Raw genomic sequence first — 23,527 nt, 5'->3', positions numbered from 1 at the left:
TTAAAGTGATCCTCGCAGTAGTGAAACACTGAACGTGATGATAAAATCTTAACTTGATACAGTGACACAATGTTCATAAAACAATCACCAACAAGGCAGATTATAGTGACAAGAAATAAATATTGCGTGCACTCCAGCTGTTACAAACAAAACTGCGAACCAAGTCAGCCGCCAAATGCTCAGACAGTCCTAACAACCTCATGTACTGCTACAAGAACAACACAGAGCTTCATTAACAATTATAATGTAAAAACATGGACAAAAGCACAAATACCTGTGATATTAACACCATTAAATATAACAACTGTGAAACAAATCACAAACAACCTCTGTTCACTTTGTTTTGACACTCATTACCACTGTGCTATGTGACTTTGTCCACTAGGTGAAAGGAAACTCCCACATCCTGAAATTCCACATAAGATCACAAGTGAGTTTAACCACAGAAGGCCGACTAAAAAAGCAAAAGCTTTATCAAGGTAGTGTTTACTGCAAGGCTGTTTGAGAATACATTACATTTGGCAAATTATGATTTTGTGTTCAGCTGCCCAGGATGAAGGAGCATGAGTATAAAGCATAAACACTGAAAGTATATATTAATACATGTAGTAAAAAGCTCAGATTTGACAGCTAGATAAATATTTGTAATATCTGACAATAGCAGTTTAGTTTTGAAAAATATCCTCAATTTTAAAAATGTCAAAAAAAAGTATAGATTCAGATCACTTTGTACATTTGTTCAGTTATCCTTGTATCTCACTCACAAATTAGTTCTTGTTGTTATATTATTATATGTAATTAAAATGTTTAAAACCATACAAACATTAAGAAATAATATGAGTTTTTAATAGTGCAATAACATCTGTGACATTTTGGTGTTGAGTTTAAAAACTGGGTGGAAAGCTGCTGAATGATGTGTCCTCACTGGTACATGTGATCACACTCTCACATTGTGAATCGTGGTAAAGGGTAGTGCTACTGTGTGAGTGTTAACTGCTCATTTGTTAGCAGCAGGATCTCTTCTTCTCTGAGGTGTTACTGACCAGCTGGACCGTCTTGGCATGGTCCTTCTCTCTGTCCTCTTGCTCTTTCAGAATTCTAAGAAACATATTGAGGCATACACATATCAGCAGTTCTGACTGGACAGCTTGAAGCCCTGGGTACTGTGATTTGGAGCTGTTTCCTTCTGCTGTCTTTATCTCTTATTGCTTTTGAATAAGATATTGTTTGCAAAATTCCTGGTTGCATAGTATTAGATATCATTTTGTTCTATTGTTACAACTAAAAATACTGTAATGCAGTCATGTTATCTAAAGGCTAATTCTCAGCAGACATGTTTATACATAACCATCAACTAATTTTCAGGTTTCAACAGGAAAGGTCCAGATTTAATTACGATGGCTAGATTCCATTTAGGGGACATCCTGCTATTCTGCCTGCTGCTTCACGACTGCAGACAAAAACAAAAAGTCTGTTGCTGTTAGCACTGGCAGTCACATCTAATGTTTGATAATAAATAGGCTTTACTGAAGCACTTTTCAGCACAAAGAGGAGGGTTTGATTGATTTTTCACTTCAAAAATGAGAAAGGGTCTGTTCTTCCAAAGTAGAACAAACAGCGTTGGATTTCAGTAGAGTAACTGTCCCCTTTAAATGCTATTCAAATAGGTACAAGCTATAAATTTAGTCCACAACAACTCTTCTTTTTTTGCATAAGCTCACACAAAGGTTGCAGCTTTTTCTTACCTGGCTAAATGAACCATGGACTCTACTACATTGTATCCAGAGCATGCACTGCATTCATAGAAGGTCATCAGGCAGTCCTACAAAATGACAACAATTGACAAAAAGGAAAAAAATAGGTATGCACAAAGGCCAAGATAAACCTATGAGTAAAAAACAATGTCTAAATCATGTTGAGAATGATACATATTAGCACAGAATCAGAACAGATGTGTACACACCTTGGCCAGTCTTTCACCCATTTCTTTCTGAACTTGTCTTTCTATTTCTTTGTCTGTTTTGTTTCCCAAAAGCATGATGGGAATGTCGTCACCGGTGCCTTCCTGCATATAAAGAGAAGTAGGAAAAATAAACCAACCATTACATCCATTGATGATCCGTAAGATGATTTTGGGGTAAAGCATTGGACTATAATTGATGTTTATCCTGCAGATGATTAAATGAACTAACAAGAAGAAGAGAAACAGACACTTTTGCTTGTTGACACTGCTCCTGGCTTACCTTTATGCTTGTCAACCACTGCCTGACAGCAGTGAAGCTCTGCTCAGCAGTGATATCATACATCACAACTACACCATCTGCTTTGCGAAAGAACTGTTTGGTGATGCTTCGATACCTGCAGGAGGAAGGAGAAAGTGTTATGCATTTAAATTTTTATTCTTATTTTTATCTCCCTGTGCTTCACCTGAGCCTGACAACATATACAAGACTGGATTACAGATCTATATAGATATGTAAACATATCTTTTTTAGTATAAAATGGTATTTTCATCAAAGACTCTTACTTTGTGTTCTGAAACCTCACCTCTCCTGTCCTGCTGTGTCCCACATCTGCAGTGCCACCTGACTGTTATCCACACTTATTGTTTTCACACTGTAGTCTATACCTGTACAAGGAAAACACAAGGTTTTATGGCAGTTTTTATTTCTCAAGCTCAAACTATGCTACATGGACAACATGACATCACGAGGAAGGCTGCAAAACCCTACCATTTCTAATTTAAGACCAAACACCCACAAGTTCACTAGAAGTTCTATAGAATGTGTTGTTTCAATTTAGAACCAATATATTTAAACTTAGTTAGCTAGTTTTTCTTAAAGGGTTTAACTGGGAATGTTTTAACATAATTTAAGACTGTATTATGAGAAAGAAAATTCTGTTTTATTATGTGTCATAACCAGCTGCTACATTTTGGTGCTTCGTAGGCAAACACATTGCAAGCCTGAGGTCAACCACAGGCCTGGGTGCTTTGACGGCTTTGCTCACAGGAACTAACCAAGTGTATCTGTTTGAGTGCATTGCGTACCCACAGTGGCACAAGTGCCCGGGCGAAAGCAGTCATCACAAAATCGCTGCAGAAGGGAGGTCTTTCCGACACTAGAGTTCCCCACCAGGACAATTTTAAAGAGGCGGTCAGGCACCGAAGAACCGACTTCCTCCTGAAGAAAGTAAACAGTCAAGTGGTCTTGTGAATTTGTGTGAGCATGGCAATCCCCTCTCACTGAGAAACAGTCCTCTGTTCTACATCAGTTGCTCACAGTTAAATATTATTCATAGAATCAAATTGGCAAACTGTCAAATGTGCCTTATATTAAGTACATCACTCATACTTACGTTTATGCTGGTCTCCTTGCCAACAGGCTGACCTCTTGGAGATGTTGGGGTTTCCCTTCGCTCCACACTTCCATTTGCTTGTTTTTGTGGTGATGATGACACACATGGATATATATCACTCATCACCAAGTCTATGTTGTCTTCATTGTCTGAAACCTCCTCTTCTTCGACAGCTTCTGAAACAGGCATTTGGGCCTGACAGTCACTCAGCAAGTGGGGCAGATGGTCCTCCTCGATGGAGATGATCCTCCGGAGGTGCCCTCTTACCTCTGATGGGCAAGATGGCTGACATGACCAGTTGGTTACATTTTGCCTGGAGGTCAGCCCCTCCCCATCTTCACTATAGATACAAAGTACAACATCAACATGTGTTTAGAAAAAATAGTGAATTAACTGTGGTGGATTTGATATGACAGATCTTTAAAACAATAAAGGTTTCATGTATCCGATAGGTTACCTTTTGAATACATTTATATGTTTCATTAAAGGCCTTTGTTTCATACTGGATGTTGTCTTACAATCCTTTGGGTTCTGCAGAGTCGGAACATAAAGTTTGTATTCAAAATGTGGCATATAATGCAAGGATCTTAAAGATTTCAGTCAATATTAAAGTGAATTCCTGAAACACACCTGATAGCATGTGTCCCTTTCATCTCGTAAATGTTTGTTCATTTCTCTGCAGACATAAAAGCAAAAGACACAGGGATAACTTTGTATTATTTAACTATTTTTTATATTGTCCAAGTAGCCTCATTCTTTATTAACATAAATCTCTAGCTTGTTTGATTAACTGTCTGCATATGCTTATTATGGCAGTTGGAAAACAGCCTCTTCCCTCTGTTGGCACCTGCTCTAATGCTCAAAATCCGTCACTAATAACAAAGCAGAAGTTGTAAACTAGGAGGCCCACAACAGCTAAACATCAATTTTTATAGTGACCCATACCTCAAAAGGTCCAGTTGCTTGAGAAGACTTGCTCGCTCTCTCTGCAGTCCTTCAGTTAGTCTGTATATTTCACTGTGTTGAAAAACAACAGTCATTATTGACCATATAAACCATGTCTAAGCCAATATATGTTTTGTAGCTACACAAAGCAAAAAGATTTTTCTTACTATATTTCAAGACACCATATATGAGTATTTGAAGCAAAACAGCTTGTGGCTGCTCAGTTTATTGACATAAATGTCAATATAGAAACATATTTGTTATATCAGCAGAGGTAACACTATGAGTCAGCATTATATACATTTAACATGCATTTCTAAGTAGTTCACATTGAAAGCATTTTGTACCGTATGAATAACATTAGTGTGTTTCACAGTCTCTATATTTTCAGTCAGTTCTGAAGTTAGTTTAAAGACATGTAATTAATTACTCACATTTCCTTCTCCTCATGAAGTCTTGTGGACTGCTCTTGCAACAAACTCAGCTGCTCCTGTGCCAAAGTCAACTCTTGGCTGGTGTGGTCCAGCTCACGTGCTAACTCATCATTTGTCTGCTTCAGCTTTACGTTCTCCACTTTGGTCACATGTTGTTCACTGTGAAGTTCCTGGCACTGACTCTCCAGCTGAACATAAAAGAAACAAATCATGATTCCTTTAGTAGTAGTTTAACCCCTTGTCATACGATGTACTCGAGGGGAGAGCATGATGTAAAGACAACATCATGTCACTAACTTCATAGCATATGTCAAAACATATGAAGTAAGAGGATAGAGATTCAGTATGGTTTGATCGAGTGGGGGTGCCAAATCACACTATATATCACATTTGTCTTTCTCTTAAACTGCAAATACAATATTGCACTCTGGGGGAAAATGATTCCACAGGCTTCCACTCACCCTTCTCTGCTTCTGGAAGAGTTGTTCCAGCTCCTTCTCCTTACTGGACAGCTGCAGCTCCAGGTCTTGACTACGAGATAGGAACCGCTCGTAGTCCTGTAGCACAGTAATAAAAAGGATATAAGGAATAGTGAGGAAAAAAAGTAACAGTAAATAAGAGATTTTTTTCCAAGAGAACACCTCGCTAATTGTTTTATACCTGCAACACAATCCTGTCTTTTTCATTTTTTATTTGCTGCTCCATTTCTTCATACAGGCGTTGGATTTCATCATCATGTGTTACAGCTTTTCTGTATAAATGACATTCAGATGTGACAACATGCCATCGTTGCAGACAATACTGTTGCCCTTACTAATATGCAAAAGTTTGCGCGTGAAGCGTGAAAGACCTCTGATAATGGAATAAACATAGATGAGCAATAACCTTTTGAGAGCACTTTCCATCTCCCTCTTCTCCTGGTTGGCTTCTATGATCTGGGACGTCACTCTAGCCAGGAAGTCCTCAAAATTGGATAAAAGGTGAGGTTCATCCCGACGCAGCTGGGCCCACAGACTGCGCACTTCAGCAGGACTGAAGAGACAGAATTAAGGAGCAGATGTAAACAAATGCAGAATCACAGTCAATTGTTAGTTGATATTGAAATTACCTACCTTGTTTTAAAAAAAACAGGGAAAGAAAGATAATACAGAAAGGACATAAATAGAAATTAGGACAGCAAAAGTACAACATAGACACATCCACAGAATCGGCAGCTTAAGTACCAGAATATAGTCTTTTTAAAAGGTTTGAACATCTTTCACCTAAGAAAAAAAAACTTTGGCACAGTAAAGGAATCATTTAAATATGTGCCTTCTTCAACCATCACACCAGTGTAAGAATGAAGCTGTTTAATGTTGAATAGAAACAATGATTCACATATTGATAATCAAACCTGTTACGATAATTTTTTATTACAACATCATGTTTCCCTTTTCCTCCTCTGAGCTTTAAGGTAAGACAGCCAGGAATGTTCCTTCAAGTTTGGCCAACATCAATATTAGTTAATGCTGCACAAACTGATCTGATCTAAAATGTCACCCAAATGTCTCTAGCTCTAACCACTTGGGTGGAAGCAAATAGGATGTGCATATCTGAGGTCCATTCTATTACAATTTTCTGTTATTGAGTTGCTTGCTAAAGGTGAGTCTAGTCATGCATTTGATAATGCATGATTTGATAATGCATGACTAGGATGGGTCTGAAAAGACATCTAGAGTTACTAACTAGTTCAGTACAAAGGCAGGTGTAGATTAAATTCAAACTTTAGATCATTTTGAATAATTACTACTTATTTTGTCTTTAAAAACTAAAATATTTTACCCTTAGTATGTACATTATAAAATCATAGTACCATAATACCTGAATTTTCTCTCTGGGATCAATAGAGTATCTATACATCCAGTAAAAGGACAGGGACAAAAACACACACACACTAAGCAAGGCAGCAGCACTAACTGTGGGCAGCAGTTCTTGTTTAGTTTACACTGCTGATTAAAATCAGAGGCTGTAAAAATATAGTTTAGACTTAAGGGACACATAGACAAAGCTTGCTAAAACTGTGATGTATACTTACTGTATAAATACAACCACAGAGGCAGCACTCACTTTTCAAAGACGTTATTGGCTCCGAGGCTCTCCATTAGCATGCAAAAGTGTGTTTCCTCATCATCCTCCCCTACGCTTACCAGGTTCTCCTCCCACTGGGTCTGGTACAGGACCTCTGGAGGGCTCTTAGTGGGGGTCGTCTCCCCCATGTCTACCTCTGTAGCAATCTTCTGACCAAACAAAAACTCACCTAGAAATTAAACCCGAGTGTAAATGACAATTTACAAACAGTCAAAAACATTGTAAATACTGATTTATTCTAATAGTGATGTTTACAGTTGAAACAACATACTAAAGCCAGAGGAGAACTCTTTCAGGGTAAGGTACCCGTTGCCATCAGAATCAAGGGTATCAAACACATTCTCCAACTCCTCTGCAGTAAGAGGAAGCTCACCGTTCAGCCTCTGTTGAACAAGACACAAAATATAGCTGCTGTCGGCAAGAACAAAGTTTCAAGGACATTAATAATACTGTAGCTATAACAACTGCGAGTGGTGACAAAAGGAGTCATTTGCGCATTGGCAATAACGTCCAACAGAACACTTGGTTTCTTACCCTTTACTTATAAATCAGATAAGCCCAAAATCAGGCTAAATTAGCTATATAGGTTTTAAACAGGGCTGTACCTTCTCCTACAATGTAGTAAATGATCCAGTGCAGCTACAGTCTACAGTCAACACACATGTTAACCAAAAGCCAAATTGCAAACATGGCCATGACAGAAATTGAGGGCCAAATTTTAAGACAAGCCAACACAGCCACACCTTTGTAAGCTGGTCGGCGTTTTACACTATATTTACACTGCTGCAAATGTTTACTGAAGCCACCCTTACAATCCAGGGAAGGGACATTAGCTGTTCTTGTAAAGTGTGTTATCTGGGCAGAACACATCCCTCAAGTTAGCAAACAAGCCTGCCTGTTGGTGGTCATTGTGTGGAAATTCATTGCAAATGCTGAAATGTCACATGTTATACAACATTATTCTTTTTTAGGTGTATGGAAGGTGTAAAATAAATAACTGCATCAAGTGCTGCTTTTAAGTATGGTTTGTACTCTTTAGTACAGATGGTCATATAAAAGGCGTTGAGAAGGTCCTGTTCGGCATCTAATTTCCAAACCATTATCATAAACAGGAGATCAAAGCTTACTCTGTATCTATTCATGCTCCTCAGAGCGAGTCTACAAGTGCTTCATGAAAGCATTAGCCATAGTACGGATGAATATCTGAAGGGCAAGTGAATCTGCACAATAATGTGAGTGGAGGAGTTGCATGACAAAGCTTCCGCGTGGCTCTCTGTGCCTCAGTCTCTTTTATGCTGCTTTGAACAAAAGGTGCACATCCTATCTGTGTTCTGGTCAGCATCATTAATGAGTGAACACACTGTTCCTGCTTTTTATTCTGGATAAATAAGGAGAAGTAAATAGTCTCTATACAGTGGTAAACAAACAGCAATGAGAATTTACTATTCAAAGTTATTGAAGTAGGTTGTATTGATGTTACTATAAATTTTTAAGGTAGCATGCCTCTAAATGTGGTCTATTGAACATAAAATCATCTGTTTAGTTATTTTAATAACTTCAAAGCAACAAAAATTATTCAAACTAAATTTAAATTGTTAGAATTTAGTAGTTCTAAAGCAGTCAAACTCACCTGCATGTCACGCTGGGTGATGAAGCCCTTGTTCTCAATGTCACACATCTGGAAGAATTCATGAGTTTTCTCCAAAATAGTGTTTTGTCCCACGTCCCCATTCTCACAGTTTTTACTCCAGTTGCTCTTGCATGTGTTCGCCTTGTTGCTGCCTCCTTTCCTTTGCCATGCAGCCTGGGCCACGTTTGTTTTCATGGCATCGCTATTGGCATGTGGAGCAGTAAAAGCTGCCATGCTGTTTCCGAGTCTTTTGACAGGACAGCGCTGCCCACGTCCTTTACATGAGCCTGGAACAGTCAGATGTGTGGAGAAAAGAGATCCTGGAGAAGTCGAGCTTCAGGCTGCTGTACATCTGAGGCTTTCACCAATGTCACCGATTGTCATCTCTTAGCAACCACCTCTTTAATTTGTTGAGGAAACCTATGAGAGAAAAGGAGAGTCTTTAGTTACAGCCCCTTGTCCATATAGTTAACATATTATTGCATGAGATGAGTCAAATGGTTTAGAGATTATACATTAATTTAAGATCTGTAAAAATTAATAAGTCAGTTACAGGAAAAAAACATGGTATCAAGAATATTTTACCAACCTTTACTCATTAAAAGATTAAAGACATGATTACCAGGAGTAGCCTATACCAGGAATATACACTTTTTGATACAAACACACAGGACACTCCTATTCTGATCTATAGTGTGTGATATAGATATATCGATACAGCGTGAGGTGTGCCAGGTTCGGCTGCTTTCCTATAAATTTTGTTTAGGGGTGTTGCTATGTAGATAACATACCAATAGTAAGAAAACGAGAGCACCAGTGTCTAATCACTCCTAAAACACATTGTTACATCTTATTTCATGTTCAAATGAGCAAAGTTTGTTGTGATATAGATACATTGTGATGAATAACAGTGACTAATGCCTGAGTTCCCCTCTCTAAATTGACAGGTAAACCCAAGACTGAGCCGAAAGTTGTGGTATGACGAGGAGGGTCTTGCTTGCCTGGAAATATTGAGCAATATGACTCTTAGTGGTGGGTTATACACAGATTACAGTTCTGCATGCATTGGTTTGGAAGACTGCCTTCCCGTTGTGCACTGTGTATTTCCTCAATCGATTCATGAGCAAGAGCATCAGTCAGTGTGTGTGATGACCCACACAAATGTAGATGTGTGGGACAGGTATAAGGCAGATGGAAAAACACAGCATGCACACACGCACAAAGTATACAGCCTTCTAACTCAAGACCTAGTGGACTATACTACATGTATCTTACATTATGCAATGCTTTATCATCAATAATAAAATCAAAAATAAAGTGCAATAACAGTATTTTTTTCTATCAAAACATACATTTTGATTTGGAAATCAACATTTCCAAAAAAGTGACATGCTCTTAAATATATGTGTGTTTGAGCCTAAACATTATGCAACATTTTGCAAGCATGATAAGCCTCACAAGAAAATAGCGCACAGTGAGCAAGAGAAGCCTCTTAAGCATGAGACAGGAAATAAGAAAAGGAACTAGTGAACTGACGTTTGGAAAGACGAGTGGCTAATTAAACCGCAAGTTTTATCCAAAGATTGCACCTTGCACTAAATTTAACACTAAGGTGTGTTTTGTGTAACTGTAAATTAAGTATTAATTAGAATTCTTAATCTTACTTCACCAAACTGAAATTACACTAAATTTTAAAGAATGAAATAATGTAATGAAACCATCTACCATTTGCTGTTTTTTCTGAACTTGAAGGTTTAAATTCTGCTGCTCATTACTTTGCATACACACCTTATCTGTTCCTACGGTTTGACATGTAACAGCTGCTGAAGCCACAGTCCTTGCTAAGCAAACACTGACATTGTGGTCAGGAGGTCTACAGAGCAACAAATTTAGCATTTGTGCTCTAGTTCCAACCACAACAATAGTCCCCTAAAATACATTTAGGGAGCTTAAGCTACATATTCATTTAGGGGACCATTGTTGTGGTTGGAACTAGAGCACAAATGCTAAATTTGTTGTAGGTAACATACCCTAACATACCCTAGCTCCATTATGAGGAGCTACCATAAACAATGCATGATAGACACAAAAAATATTTACCATCAGCCATATGCATGTGCCTTTAAATGAAATGTGTCTCCGATGACACAAGCAGCTGAGTACAATAAACAGAATGCAAAACACTCTGCCAAGGTTAAATGCATGTATGTGCTTAATGAGACAGAAAAGTAACATTTACTTTTAGACAGCTGTGAAGTTGCAGTTTTTAATTTAAGTGTGTTGCACTCACTGACTTTAAGTTGGACATCCAGGTCTTCTGAAAAATTGCACAAGGTTGTTAAAAAGGATGAAATGCCCCCATGTAACAAAACTGGGGATAGCAGCCTCCTCATGTCAACTCTCCAAATAAAACTTTACTCCACTTTCAACTATGAACGTGCGGGCTGCAGTTACAGGAAGAGGTCTCTGAAGTATCGATACCAGTTTAAAATAATTTACTTGACACATTTGTTACGTAATTCTTGGCAAAACAACATCATGATTAGCAAAAAACAAAATAGTCCGGTGAGAGCTAACAACAGGTTCAGTTTCACTAAACACGTGCAGCTCAACGACGTAAAACCTTCTCTTATTTCCTCATACTAATAATAGAGGACTTCTTATAACGAATGCAACTTCCTCGACTTTGTAGTGTTGTGTAAATAAACTTTTTGTACAGCGTAAGGTTGTCCAGAAGTGACTTCCTTTTAACCTCTAGAAGTTGTGGTGTTTGGCTAGCAGCAGAAGCAGTGCCACACTTTAATTAAGCTAACTAGTATTAGACAGCAGGGAGCTGTGGAAACAGTAAAGTACGTACCGGTGAATAAAACGTGTCACTCACGTTGGAGGAATTTTCTGCACTTTTTTTCTGAGACTGAGGTCGTGTCCGCTTCACTGTTTACAAGTGTCAGCCGGTGTGAGTGAGTGCAGGAATTTGACTGGGCAGCACTGACGGGGCAACTGTGCAGGGAGGGACTTCATTATTCGTAACCGTAGCAACGCCAACAAGGAAGTACCAGCACCATCACCCCCACACCCACCTGCTGCTGACAACATCTTAGAGCTTAGTACAGTATGAGGAAATAACGTTGTCTGTGTTGACGATAAATTAACGTCAATACAGACAAGAGTGAAGTTAGAGGACAAGAGAATGTGAGAAACAGGTTTTTCCAGCTAAGTAAAGGACAAATAAATGAATACCTGATTAAATACATGAAAAAAAAATACTATATCTGAAATAAACTGATATGAAAAAATAAACTCACTGGAATTATAGACCAATAAATATACAAAGAGATTTACTAATATGGCACAGTGTCATTTACCTCAGCTCTATTTAAGTATTTAAATTATTTATTTAGGTAACATACCCTAACACTTCTAACACTTATCTACTCCACAGCATACTCACATGCATACAAGCAGGAAGCATGGTGGAAAGCATTGTCAATAAGAAGCAGACATGACAGAGCAAAAAGCATATGGTTCTTAATAATAGCTGTCCAACAGATAGAATAATAATAATAGTAAATAATTAGAATGGCAATCTGTGAGAAGAGGAAGGGAAATTCATTTTCCTATCCAACAACTAAAGACATCTATATTGTACCTACCAAAAATAAAGTAGTAATCCAGTTTCTTTGAATTTTTTGAGAAAAACTAAATGGCACATGTTAATGAAATACACTTATCAAAATGGAAAAAAAGGTTCCACATAAAGGAAAACGTTGCTATATTGTTGACATCATGTTTATGTGCACTTGTAGTACCAATGAGCTGCAGATGAGGGCAGCATAGGATGCATTTTAGATAAAAAGGAAAAGCGTTACAGCACTAGCTTCCCCATCTTAAAGCATGAAACATATGTTTAATTAGCTCCTTTTATGGAAGTTATTATTAAACTTATTGACCTTCCAACATACTATAGCAGGCTTAAGACTCTCCATCTGGCCTGTTATAGACCAATAAATGGAACAGATGAGCTTGGATGTGATCTTTATAACTAGTGGGTCTAATCTGCAGGCGGAAGAGTCTCATAATGTACCATAAAAATGGCAGCCAAGCAGGTGTAAAAGCGCTCTCCCAGGCCACGTTTGTCACAGTTTTCCATTTCACAGACTGAAGTGCATGGACGTTTCACATGTGTGGCGGTGATGAGAGCCCTTGAGTTTTGACTGTCTCCTCTTCAAGTTGTTTTTGAAAGGCTGATTTGCAGCAAACAGATGCATGGAAGGCAACGCTCCAGCTGAGATTTCAGAGCCAGATGTGTTTACACTGGAGGACACAGAGTGATGATCATTAGTATTGCGCACACTTCTTGCATGAGTGAATCAGACAACAGCAAGAAAGAACATGCTGCAATCCTCTCAAATCCTGTATATTTATTATCTGAGCATGATGTAGAAAACTCCAATAAAAATTGGCTGTTATAATATTATCTTTCTTTTTTTGCACCATCTGTGCAGCCCAATGGTGGGGGTGGGGGGGTAGTCTTCCACCAGCAGACAGGAGAAACAGTACAGAGTGGCAAAAACAGAAAACGTCTGCAGCCAGTGTCACCACACTGCTCTGGTTTAAGGCCTTGGAAGGACTGACATCACACTTGGAGAGTCTCATTCAACTCTGAATCTTAACGTGCGTGGGACTGTGTGGTTGGGGGCCTGGAGGCGTCTGTACCACTGCCTTAGTGGCTTTTCAGTGTCTCTGGGATTACACTGTGTGGCTACGATCAGAGATATGCCAGTGGCTGGGGGATGTGGCTGTGCTTATGAACAGCAATTCCATTTGAAGCTGTGGCCTTTGCTGTACCTTTGTGGCTACCGTTTGGGTTTTTGTTCATGTGGAGGTGCTCTTTTACGCTTTCAGTCTTCGCCTTTTTGTACCAGGGCTAACTGAACTCATTCACATTCTTGTACTGCAGCAAAAAATACTGCAACACTGATTGAAGTGTGTATGATTTTGGTCATTGCACCTCTGCAGTCTGGATAAACAAATGAAAACTCTCATGTAGGGCAGACCTACTTTGAAGGGTTGTTGTCACCTACAAGGACTCCAAATTTAGACTATTTCTGACAGCTATGATACAGTGTGTTTTTATCTAGAGGTTCCCTACTGGCACTCAGGCTTCAGTTGCTGCAGTGTCCTTCTTCTTAAGGTTCACCAGCAATTGTTCTGTCATGGCCTCCAGATGACTTTAGCCCAGTTGTTTTTCAGTTCAATGCAGAAACAAATGTCTTAAGAAGTCTATGGACTATGGGAATTAAATTCTCAACTTAATTATGTTTGCTGTAATCTATGCCTGTGTTTTTATTCTCTCTGACTGACAGCCTCCACTTGAGTCTGACTGACTTACATAAAGCTCTAGGTGGCACTCTAACGTATCTTAATGCAGCGAAAGCAGTAGCCTACTACCTGTGGCCTTATATTGCAGCTAAAAGCTCACACTAATGACTCTGGATTTAGAGATAGAGAGAGAAGTATGTGATGGTCAATTTATTGCTTCTTATCAACGCATAATCTTCCAAAATATTATCTGCAAGTAAATTAGAAAACTGTCTTTTCATTCATTTTCTGTGAATTTTTCAGAGAATATGAATTATAACACAAAAACTTTTCTTTCACTCATGGTCAGTGGTTGGCTGAGGCCATTTATTATTAAAAACAACAAACAAAAAAACATGTTTACTCTTTCTTAATCATAATGGCAAGAGAAACTACCCAAATGCCCCTGATCAAAAGTTTACATAACCTGGTGATTTTGGCCTGATAACATGTACACAAGTTGGCACAAACAGGTTTGAATGGCTATTAAAAGTAACCATCCTCACCTGTGATCTGTTTGCTTGTAACTAGCATGTGTGTATAAAAGGTCAATGAATTTCTGGACTCCTCACAGACCCTTGCATCCTTCATCCAGTGCTGCACTGACGTTTCTGGATTCTGAGCCATGGGGAAAGCAAAAGAATTGTCCAAGGATGTGCGGGAAAAGGTAGTTAAACTGTATCATATATAAAAAGATATCCAAAGAATGGAGAATGCTAACCAGCAGTGTTCAAACTCTAATTGAAAAGTGGAAAATAAAGGGTTCTGCTGATACCAAACCACTGTCAGGTATAGCACAACTAAAATTTCAACCACAACTACCATGAAAATTGTTTGAAACGAAAAACCCACAAATAAATAACTTCAGGGGAATGAATTTTCTGTGTTATCATTCATATTATCTGAAAAATGGCCAAGAAATGACAAATTCTGCCAAACTTATGAGCACAACTTTACAAGTGCTTTGTAAACACATAATGGAAATGTTGATTTGTTTTTAATGTGTTGTTGACTGGAAGCTATGCTTAATTTGCTGTTAACCAAAATACCCCATTGGCATACCTCTGTCACAAACAACTCCATCCTTCACGTTTCCCTCTCTGAGTTCTGCTACTTCTTTGTATTTTTTGTATTATGGTGATGAAAGATCTGACCAAACCTGACTTACTTTCCAAGGATGTGGTGGTGGTTGGCGTGCAGTCATGTGGCAGCCCAGCCCAATGACCGCTGCCAAGTTGGAAGCACAGGCGTGCGTGTGCAATGCAAGGCACGCTGCTGGTATCACTTCTTATCACACAGACGCTTATTGTGCCAGACAAGCTATTATGTGCTTCATTTACGGGATGGCGCCTGATACACTGAGGGGCAGAATTTTAAGCTGCACGTGTAACAAAGCAGAAAGCTTCCAAATGCTGCTATGACAGTGGATTCTCAGTGGACTCTATTATAACAAACATATTACCTGTAATTGATTAGTGCAGTGACCATTGGTGAGAGCCTGCACTGATCCTTCATGCAGGTTTGCGTCAGGGATTTACACTCCCTCTTGAAGCTGGATTCATACCATTAGACATGAGTACATGTAAGCACCACTTACCATAAGCTCCTCCCCAAGGGATCATGGGAACATGTGTTTCCTATTGTTTAATTGCTTTTTTTCATATGTTCACACCGGCCACATGGATTTTCCTATTATGTCACGGTATTTATACTTGTTTTTGCTCTTTGCCTTGAGACTTTATTCCTTTGCTGTTGAAGTGTGTGGCGATGGTCACACACTGATGTAGAAGAAAAAGGAGCGACAGAAACACCAGCATCCCCTTTTATTATTCCTACAACATTTTAGTTTATTACAACTTTCAGATAACAGTGATGCTTCGTTTGCATTGCATGAAAACTGGAAACTCATATTCAAGCGATATTGATCTTCTCATCCAATCCTTGGGACCTTGGGAAGTGAACAAAAAAATTTCAAACTATTCATTTAAACACCATAATCTTTTCATTTTTTAAATCCCTTAACTCATAGTGTGGCTCGACTGACTCCATCCTGATGAAGTGTAATCTGAAGGATCAAATCGACTTTTAGACCTATGATAAAATGCTTTTTATGTAATAAAAGAAAACATGAGCCTTCCAGAATCATTTTCCCAGTTGCCCACCAAATGTGGTGTTTGAAACATGTCCCAGCTGCGTTCTTCTCAGCCACTTTCATAACCTGTGCATGTGAAAACTTTATCTTTTTTATCTTTTATTTGGCGCAGGCTTTCACAAGTAGCCTTTTACAACCCACAGGAGTCAAATTCTGTACCCAAAGGAAAGAAAAAAGGCCAGTTTTCTCTGGCCTACACAACTTCAGGATAAATACTTTTCTTGCAAGAATGAAGTGCAGGTGTTGTTTCAATCATGCAGTTGTCCTGCTTTGGGATAAATTGCCTGAGATATGTGTAAAGATGAAATAAATAAGGAATTTGTCTTTTTTTGGTAACCACAGACAATGATAATAAATGTCCATTAGTTGTATTTGCCAAAAGTCATAGTTTACACTAAGTTTACACTAAGTGGCATAAGATATATATGTCTATTATATTATATATGTATATATAATACAATGACACTAATTTACTCTTTTTTTGCTATATACCCTTTAAATATTGAGGTTATAAAATCGGTAAAGCAAGTCATATATATACCTTTACCTATACATATCTTCCTTTTGTAAAATAAACATGGCCCTGTACAGTAGTCACTCACTTTCTGGCTGATGAAACAAAGGAAAGGAATAAGCAGGTATTGTTGTGATGGTGCTGTGGTAAAGCTTTGTGTATTGACACCCTTGATTGTAGATGGTGCTTTTAAATTGGACAAGCAGGTGAACTCAGTGGTCAAGTCCAGCTTCTTTCAACTAAGGCTTATTGCTAAGGTAAAGCCATACTTTAGTCAGAGTGACTTAGAGAAAGTCATCCACGCTTTTATAACCTCTCACTTAGACTACTGTAACTCCCTATATATTGGAATTGGACAGTCAGAGCTTCACTGTCTGCAGCTGGTCCAAAACGCAGCGGCTCGCCTTCTCACCGGGACAAAAAAGCGCGAGCACATCACGCCAGTGCTTTCCTCACTTCACTGGCTACCGGTGAAGCACAGAATTGATTTTAAGATTCTTTTATTCGTTTTTAAGTGCTTGCATGGGCTGGCCCCGGACTATTTATCAGACCTCCTGGTATTACATCGGCCCTCCAGAGCTCTTAGGTCTGCTAACCAAATGGCTCCTGAGGTCCCCCGATCTATTTTAAAAAGTAGAGGTGACCGGGCCTTCTCAGTCGTGGCTCCCACTCTGTGGAACGCTCTGCCTCTAGCTGTGTGGTCGGCAAATTGCCTCACCACTTTTAAATCTCTACTTAAGACTTATTTATTCACCCTATCTGCAGCCTGAGGCATAGGCGCAGATTCCGTGGGTGCTTCAGGGTCACCCAGGGAGATTGCCGAGCACCCACATGTGCCAGCCTACACTTGACATTGATTTGCCAAGGACCACTCCCCCCACTACCCATCAAGGCATTGCGCTGGAAAGAAAAGGCTGGAAGGCAACTTGCTGATAACTAGAACTAGCATAGTGGTTAATTTAGCCAACAAAATGGACACATTTGTGATAATAATACCAAAAATATACAAAGACAGTGTGTAGACTGTATGTGTTTGTAAAAGAGAGCATGTATGTGTGCGTGTGTCAAAATAGCAACAAGTCATGCAAGCACAGCGAGCACCCACCAGCAGAAACAGCTTAAGCTTTAGCTTAACATGACCCTTTAACCTCTTATAACAGCCCACCTACCGAGAATCTCAAGTCCAACTAACCACCCTATGTCACAGAGAAATCTGAAAAATGGTAGAGTTCTAGATTTACAGGCCTGACCATAAATGTGTGATCTTTTATAAAAACCAACAGAGCGCCAGATGAAATAATCCACATCTATCTCTTATCCAACGCAGTGTCTGCAGTCAGACTTAATTTCTCTTCTATTGTTTATTTTTTTTATTTAATTTGGTCTACCACATTTTTTTCAATTTTAAAATGTGTTTATCTTATCTCTGGATTTATCAAGTAGTCAAAACATATAATCATGTTTTCAAAGATGGCCGAGTCTAACACGCACAAAGTGGATAGAAGAAACTTATTTGTTAATACAGCAAGCAGAGCATCCCTCAAACCCCGCTGCACATCTTAAAGTAGTTGGGAAGTTCCCTCAGAGTCAGCACTATGTCAGATGCTGCAGCGCACATTATTTTATCAACAAAACCAGAGTGTATTAGTGTCCTGCTGCTATATTGGACACATCAGGTTTTTGCTGTAACCTGTGCTGACTTCACCCAAATCACCCATTTATTGGAATTTACTGAGAAAAAGGTGACACTAAAAACTTATAATCAATACTTTTATATCACATTTGTGCAATCGATTGATATGTAAATTAGAAGGAAAAAATGTACACATTTTATTATTGCTTCTGTCTGCAAGCTGTTCCTCCTGTAACCAATACTAGCTGCCCATACTCCTTATTTTAGGTGGCTCTATTAGGAGTAAGTGTATTTATTCTGCTTTTTCATTTCTCACACATGCTTAGAAAAGGTATTCAGCCAGTTGTAATCTGCAATCTCCTCACTAGATGGAACTAAATCCTACACCCTGGCCCTTTAAAGGACAACTGAAGACATCTTGTCTTTTCAGCAAAAGTGATACAACATGCACTTTTATTCATGTATGTTTCTGGAATTTTGTCTTTAAATGTTGCAGGAGAACAGGATAAGACACCTCAAGCAGGGTGCAGTGTCCAAATTTGATGCACTTTGGCAGCCCTTTCTTTTGCATGTTGACTCACTAATCTTACAACCACCATTAAACTAACCTAAAATATTACACATTCCTCCTCACACTGATTGTGTATGGGATTTGAGAGGGACACCCCCCCCCTTTTTTTTCCTTTTTTTTAAAGTACTATTCATTTATTTATTTATTTTTTGTTGTTTTGTTTTGTGAAAAATAAATCTCTGTTAGTTAACACAGCTTGGGCCGGGTGGGATGGGATGGGATGGGTAAGGTGTGAGAATGTAAGAATCACTTATTGAAATCCTATGTTTGACTGTGTGATAATTGTGAAAGGGTTCTGTTTTGTACTTCTCAAAAATTTCAATAAAAAAACCATGGGAAAAAAAAAATGTTGCAGGAGAACATGACATCTCCACCTACAGCTCCTTTTCTAAAGCCACACTCCTGCTGATACTTTCCATCCTGGCCCTCTCTCAGTAATCCAGCCAAAATGGAGTCTTGTTCACATATACTGAATGTCACACAGCACACACTGCTCAGCAACAGAGGTGTGGAGCGCATGCTCCTTATTGGCACTAGAATGGTTCACCTCATACCTGTCAAACAGGTCCTTTTCTGTGATACTGGGTAACACATCCTCAGTGTCCACCCCCCTGTCATGTGGTGTGCCCCAGGGATCCATACTGGGTCCTCTTCTCTTCACTATCTACATGCTACCCCTCAGTGATATCCTGCACAGACACAATATTAACTTCCACTGTTATGCTGACGACATCCAACTCTATATACCACTCACACCCGGTAGCTCTGATGGCTCACATATCCTGTCCTGTTTAACAGAAATTAAGAACTGGATGTCCAGCAATTTCCTACAGTTAAACGATGCTAAATCAGAAATTATTATCATTACACCTTCCACCCCCAACCCCAGCTATGTTGCCCACCTTTCCACCTGTCTTGGCACCTGGTCTAAAAATATATGCACTGAGGCCCGCAACCTGGGTATCATCTTTGACTCCAGACTTTCTTATGACACTCAAGTTACCAAGGTTGTTCAATCCTGTTTCGCACAGCTAAGGCAATTAAGAAAAATTCGACCATTCCTCTCCCCACCTCTGTTTGAAACAGTTATACATGCACTAATCTCCTCCAGGCTAGACTACTGCAACGCCCTCTACTCTGGTATCAGTAAACATAACATTCACAGACTACAATTAATACAGAATGCCGCTGCAAGGCTTCTCACTCATACTAGGAGAAGTAACCATATAACACCAGTTCTAGCTGCCCTTCACTGGCTCCCTGTGAGTTTTAGAATTGATTTTAAGATTTTACTGATGGTTTTTAAAGCAATAAATGGCCTCGCCCCCTCCTATATGCAGGACCTTTTAACCCCTCACGAGCCTGAACTCCGCCTTAGATCCTCTGGAAAACTCCTCCTATCAGTTCCCACAACCCGGCTAATTACAAAAGGTGACCGCGCATTTGCTGCATATACGCCCAAAATCTGGAACTCCCTGCCAGAGGATATCAGGCAGGCTAACTCAGTGACTTCTTTTAGATCTCTTCTTAAAACTCACTTTTATTGTTTAGCGTTTTCATAAACTCATTTTCATTTATCCATTCATTTATTGTTTTACTTTATTGCTTTTTAATTGTTTTTATGCTTTATTCTTATTTTTATCATTATTTTGTATTTTATTCTATTTTTAATATTTTAAATTGTTTTACGTCTTATTGACTCACCTTGTGTTTATGAATGTTACTGGATGGTATTTTAACCAAGTTCTGCTGTTCCTGCTTGGATTTTATTGTACAGCACTTTGAAGCTGAGTGTTTAAAAAAGTGCTTTATAAATAAAGTTATTATTATTATTATTATTATTACATCTGTCTCATTTGGAGTCACAAGGAATTCATCTGTAGAAACCGTCAGATAACAAATGTAAGTAGAGAGACAGACATACAGGCAGACAGAGGGAGAGACTGGACCTCCCACAAATAATCACTGTGCTGAAGGGGCACTGCCTTCTCACTGGGTGGCACATCTTGTAAATGTCTGCTCCGACCAGAAGGCAAATACCACAGCGGTACCAGCCACGTGTTGGTCGGGCCCTCTGAAGGCCGTGGCATCAGTCATACTGAGAGGCAGGCGTAACACAGAGAAGTTCGACAACCTCAGACTAAGCAGAGAGGCTGATATGCATCAGTGTTATGAGAACCTTTCTATGTGTGGAGGTCGCCTTTCATTAATCAATCAAATGTAGATTAACAAATTGACAAAAAACCTGTTGCTTCAATAATAAAAGTTTTCTTTTTTCCCCAAATGTTTATCCCTGCATATCTAACTGATGTTACAGTCCCATTCCTGCACAATAGCTTTGAAAGAGAACATGCTTCTCATATATCTAAAGTATATGGCAGCATTCTATGAAGTCGGCCTCTTTTCCAGGGAGCAGAAACATTCTGTTATTCGAGATTTAAGATAATGTCAATCGATCCTGCTGGGAGCCTGAAGGATAATTGAAAACAATTGGATCTTTCAACTTTTCGCTTGGGAAGTATAAAACTGTGAGCCATACATTATTTTTGTTCTATAAGCTTATCAGTAGTAGTATGTACAGTATTTTAGAGATGAGAGAGTATTTTTTTAATCCTGTTTCTTCTTTATTGCTGCTATCAAAAACCCTAAAGGGGGCCTGTTCTTGTCCTGTTGGATCTGCGGTGAGCCGGTCTCCTGCCAAATTCACAAAATGTTACCAGACTGTAGGGTTAGCAGATGGTGGCACACTTACTCAACTAATGTGGGTCACTGATGTGGCTTGAATAGGATCAGAAGATATATCATAATCTTTACTTATATATGTACAACAAGTTCATGATAAAACTTTTTCTTACTGGTTACATCTTACTGACAAACTCACAGGCAAATTTAAGAGCTTGCAGGTTTTGTACAGCTCAGTCAAAGGTCAAAGGTCAAAAATGTTACTACAGACTTGCATGCAGGTGCAATGATAGAAAACAATATTATAAAACAGAAATGTAAATGGGGATTACTATTGTTTCAACAGGAGGAAGTGGAGTGTTTTTGCATATAAAATGACAAACACAGCCACAAACTGACATTTTTTTTAAATAATGTCTTCCGATGTTTTTTGTATGATTTAGAATAAGGACCATCTTAAAAATGAGTCTATATATTTGAAAATTTACTCCAGATAGTGTGTTTGTTCAGGCTGGCTCGAGCAAAATGCACACACCAAGTCTACTTCCATACAATACTCATACATTGTAATACTAAACAATACTACAATGAATGAAAATCTTTTTTTTCTGATAGTGGCTATAGCTAACTGACACCATCAAATGGTCGAAATACAGATGCAATTTTTGGATTCCTCTTCCTCTACTTCCTGTCAATTAAAACAAAAACAGAGAAACAAAAGTAGTGTCGGTAGCCAGATCTAGGTCAGCCATTCTTTGCTGCAGTGTCGAATAAATTCTGTTGGCTTACAAGTCTGATGGTTGGAAGTAGAAAATATTCTGGGGAAAAAATGTCTACATTCATTTTATAGATGGGAAAACATGCTGTTACAGTGAGGAGTCCTTGAGTGACTTGTTTACCTCAGTTAAAGCAATTTTCATAACGTAACACTTACATGGTTTGACCTTCAGGCCTCTGGGGGTCTAGACTGTCTTAGTGTATTATATTCAAAGCAAAAGAAATATATTGTGAACGATATAATTCTTGGTCAACTTTGTAGAATAAATTCTGAATGTGAGCACATCTAAACTTGAATCTTTGATATGTTTTACGTCTGTCAAAGTGCAAAGAGAAATAGGAGCTGTCACAACTCTGTATCTCAAACCCAAGCCACCCAAGCTATAACTCCAGTCCGCCATGAAATAAATCTATAGGGCCTGAACCCACATCTCGGAGCTGTTGCAGATGTTCCTATGAATAGACTGCGTGTGAAGTACGCTGGTACTTGTTATGGATTATTTGAAAAGATTGCCATGTCGACGTCAACGCAGATTTACAGAGCTGTGAGTTTTGCACAAGTTTCTGCCCGCTTTTTCACAGTTCGCTAAAGAGAATGTTAATCTGGGATGCTGTTGAGTGAGTTATAAATGTGAACTTATTTGTTCTACGCCAGACAACAAGGTGTTCTGTGCATAATTACTGAACCACAAAAACTCAGAAGAATACCAGAGCACTGATGTGCAATACAAGTGCACCTACTTAATGCGAGTGTGAAGACAGGTGGAAGAATATACTGTAGAGGTTGTAATACTACATCAAGATTTTTTTGAGGCAAATAATAAAGCTGGCAGCCAACAGTGTAAAAATGAGCTGATTATTTTAGATGCTTTCTGAAACCAGTGTGTGAAGGCTCCCTTGTCCGAGGACTACATGAGACCTTATTTTGATTTTTAATGAGCCATTTAAGAGTTCATTTATTTCAATAGGGAGCAACAATGATTTTTACATCCTGGTTATTCTGCTAAATGTGTCCAGAAATTACAAGGCTACATTCAATGAATGAAGTTGATGTGTGACAGGATTTACGTTGCTAATCTGACATCCATGATTTCCCATGCTGTGGTTTCACAAACCTTCTTCATTCCTCTGCTTTCTGCTGACATTTTTTTGCAAACGTGCTTCACATGTGAAGTCAAACAATTCAAATGAGTGTAATGAATGTCTGTGTGGGAGGGAACTACATCCAGCTATGCAGAGCGCGTACACATAACACTCAACCATCCAAAATGAAGTCATTTTTTTTAATCAATGATGGATGGCATGTTCCTGACTTCAACTTCTGCTTCTTACGTTTTGTTAATG

At 38.8% G+C, this 23,527-nt stretch overlaps 1 protein-coding gene across 3 annotated transcripts; it reads right to left on the bottom strand.

Annotated features, from left to right (window-relative positions):
• Nucleotides 1–43: 43 nt before the first annotated feature.
• Nucleotides 44–11,472, bottom strand: cracr2aa (calcium release activated channel regulator 2Aa). Of its 3 annotated transcripts, none has more exons than XM_028408554.1 (18): nucleotides 11,351–11,472; nucleotides 8,494–8,913; nucleotides 7,135–7,246; nucleotides 6,843–7,032; nucleotides 5,622–5,768; nucleotides 5,397–5,487; nucleotides 5,198–5,293; nucleotides 4,737–4,924; nucleotides 4,303–4,374; nucleotides 3,988–4,033; nucleotides 3,815–3,888; nucleotides 3,358–3,697; nucleotides 3,050–3,182; nucleotides 2,548–2,629; nucleotides 2,244–2,358; nucleotides 1,964–2,065; nucleotides 1,746–1,822; nucleotides 44–1,098 (listed from the first exon to the last, which is right to left on the bottom strand). In XM_028408554.1, exons 2-18 carry the CDS (start codon nucleotides 8,725–8,727, stop codon nucleotides 1,005–1,007), a joined length of 2,193 nt encoding a protein of 730 aa, XP_028264355.1. In that variant the 5' UTR covers nucleotides 8,728–8,913; nucleotides 11,351–11,472; the 3' UTR covers nucleotides 44–1,004. The 3 variants fall into 3 exon arrangements, with proteins under 3 accessions (XP_028264355.1, XP_028264356.1, XP_028264357.1); XM_028408555.1 differs by lacking the exon at nucleotides 11,351–11,472 and adding an exon at nucleotides 10,784–10,803; XM_028408556.1 differs by lacking the exon at nucleotides 11,351–11,472 and adding an exon at nucleotides 10,733–10,768.
• Between the last annotated feature and the right edge of the window lie 12,055 nt (nucleotides 11,473–23,527).

The sequence above is a fragment of the Parambassis ranga genome, chromosome 6 (assembly GCF_900634625.1).
Source record: "Parambassis ranga chromosome 6, fParRan2.1, whole genome shotgun sequence".
Lineage (NCBI taxonomy): Eukaryota > Metazoa > Chordata > Actinopteri > Ambassidae > Parambassis > Parambassis ranga.
The sequence above is the reverse complement of the archived record's forward strand: the minus strand, read 5'-3'. Positions and strand labels throughout refer to the sequence as shown.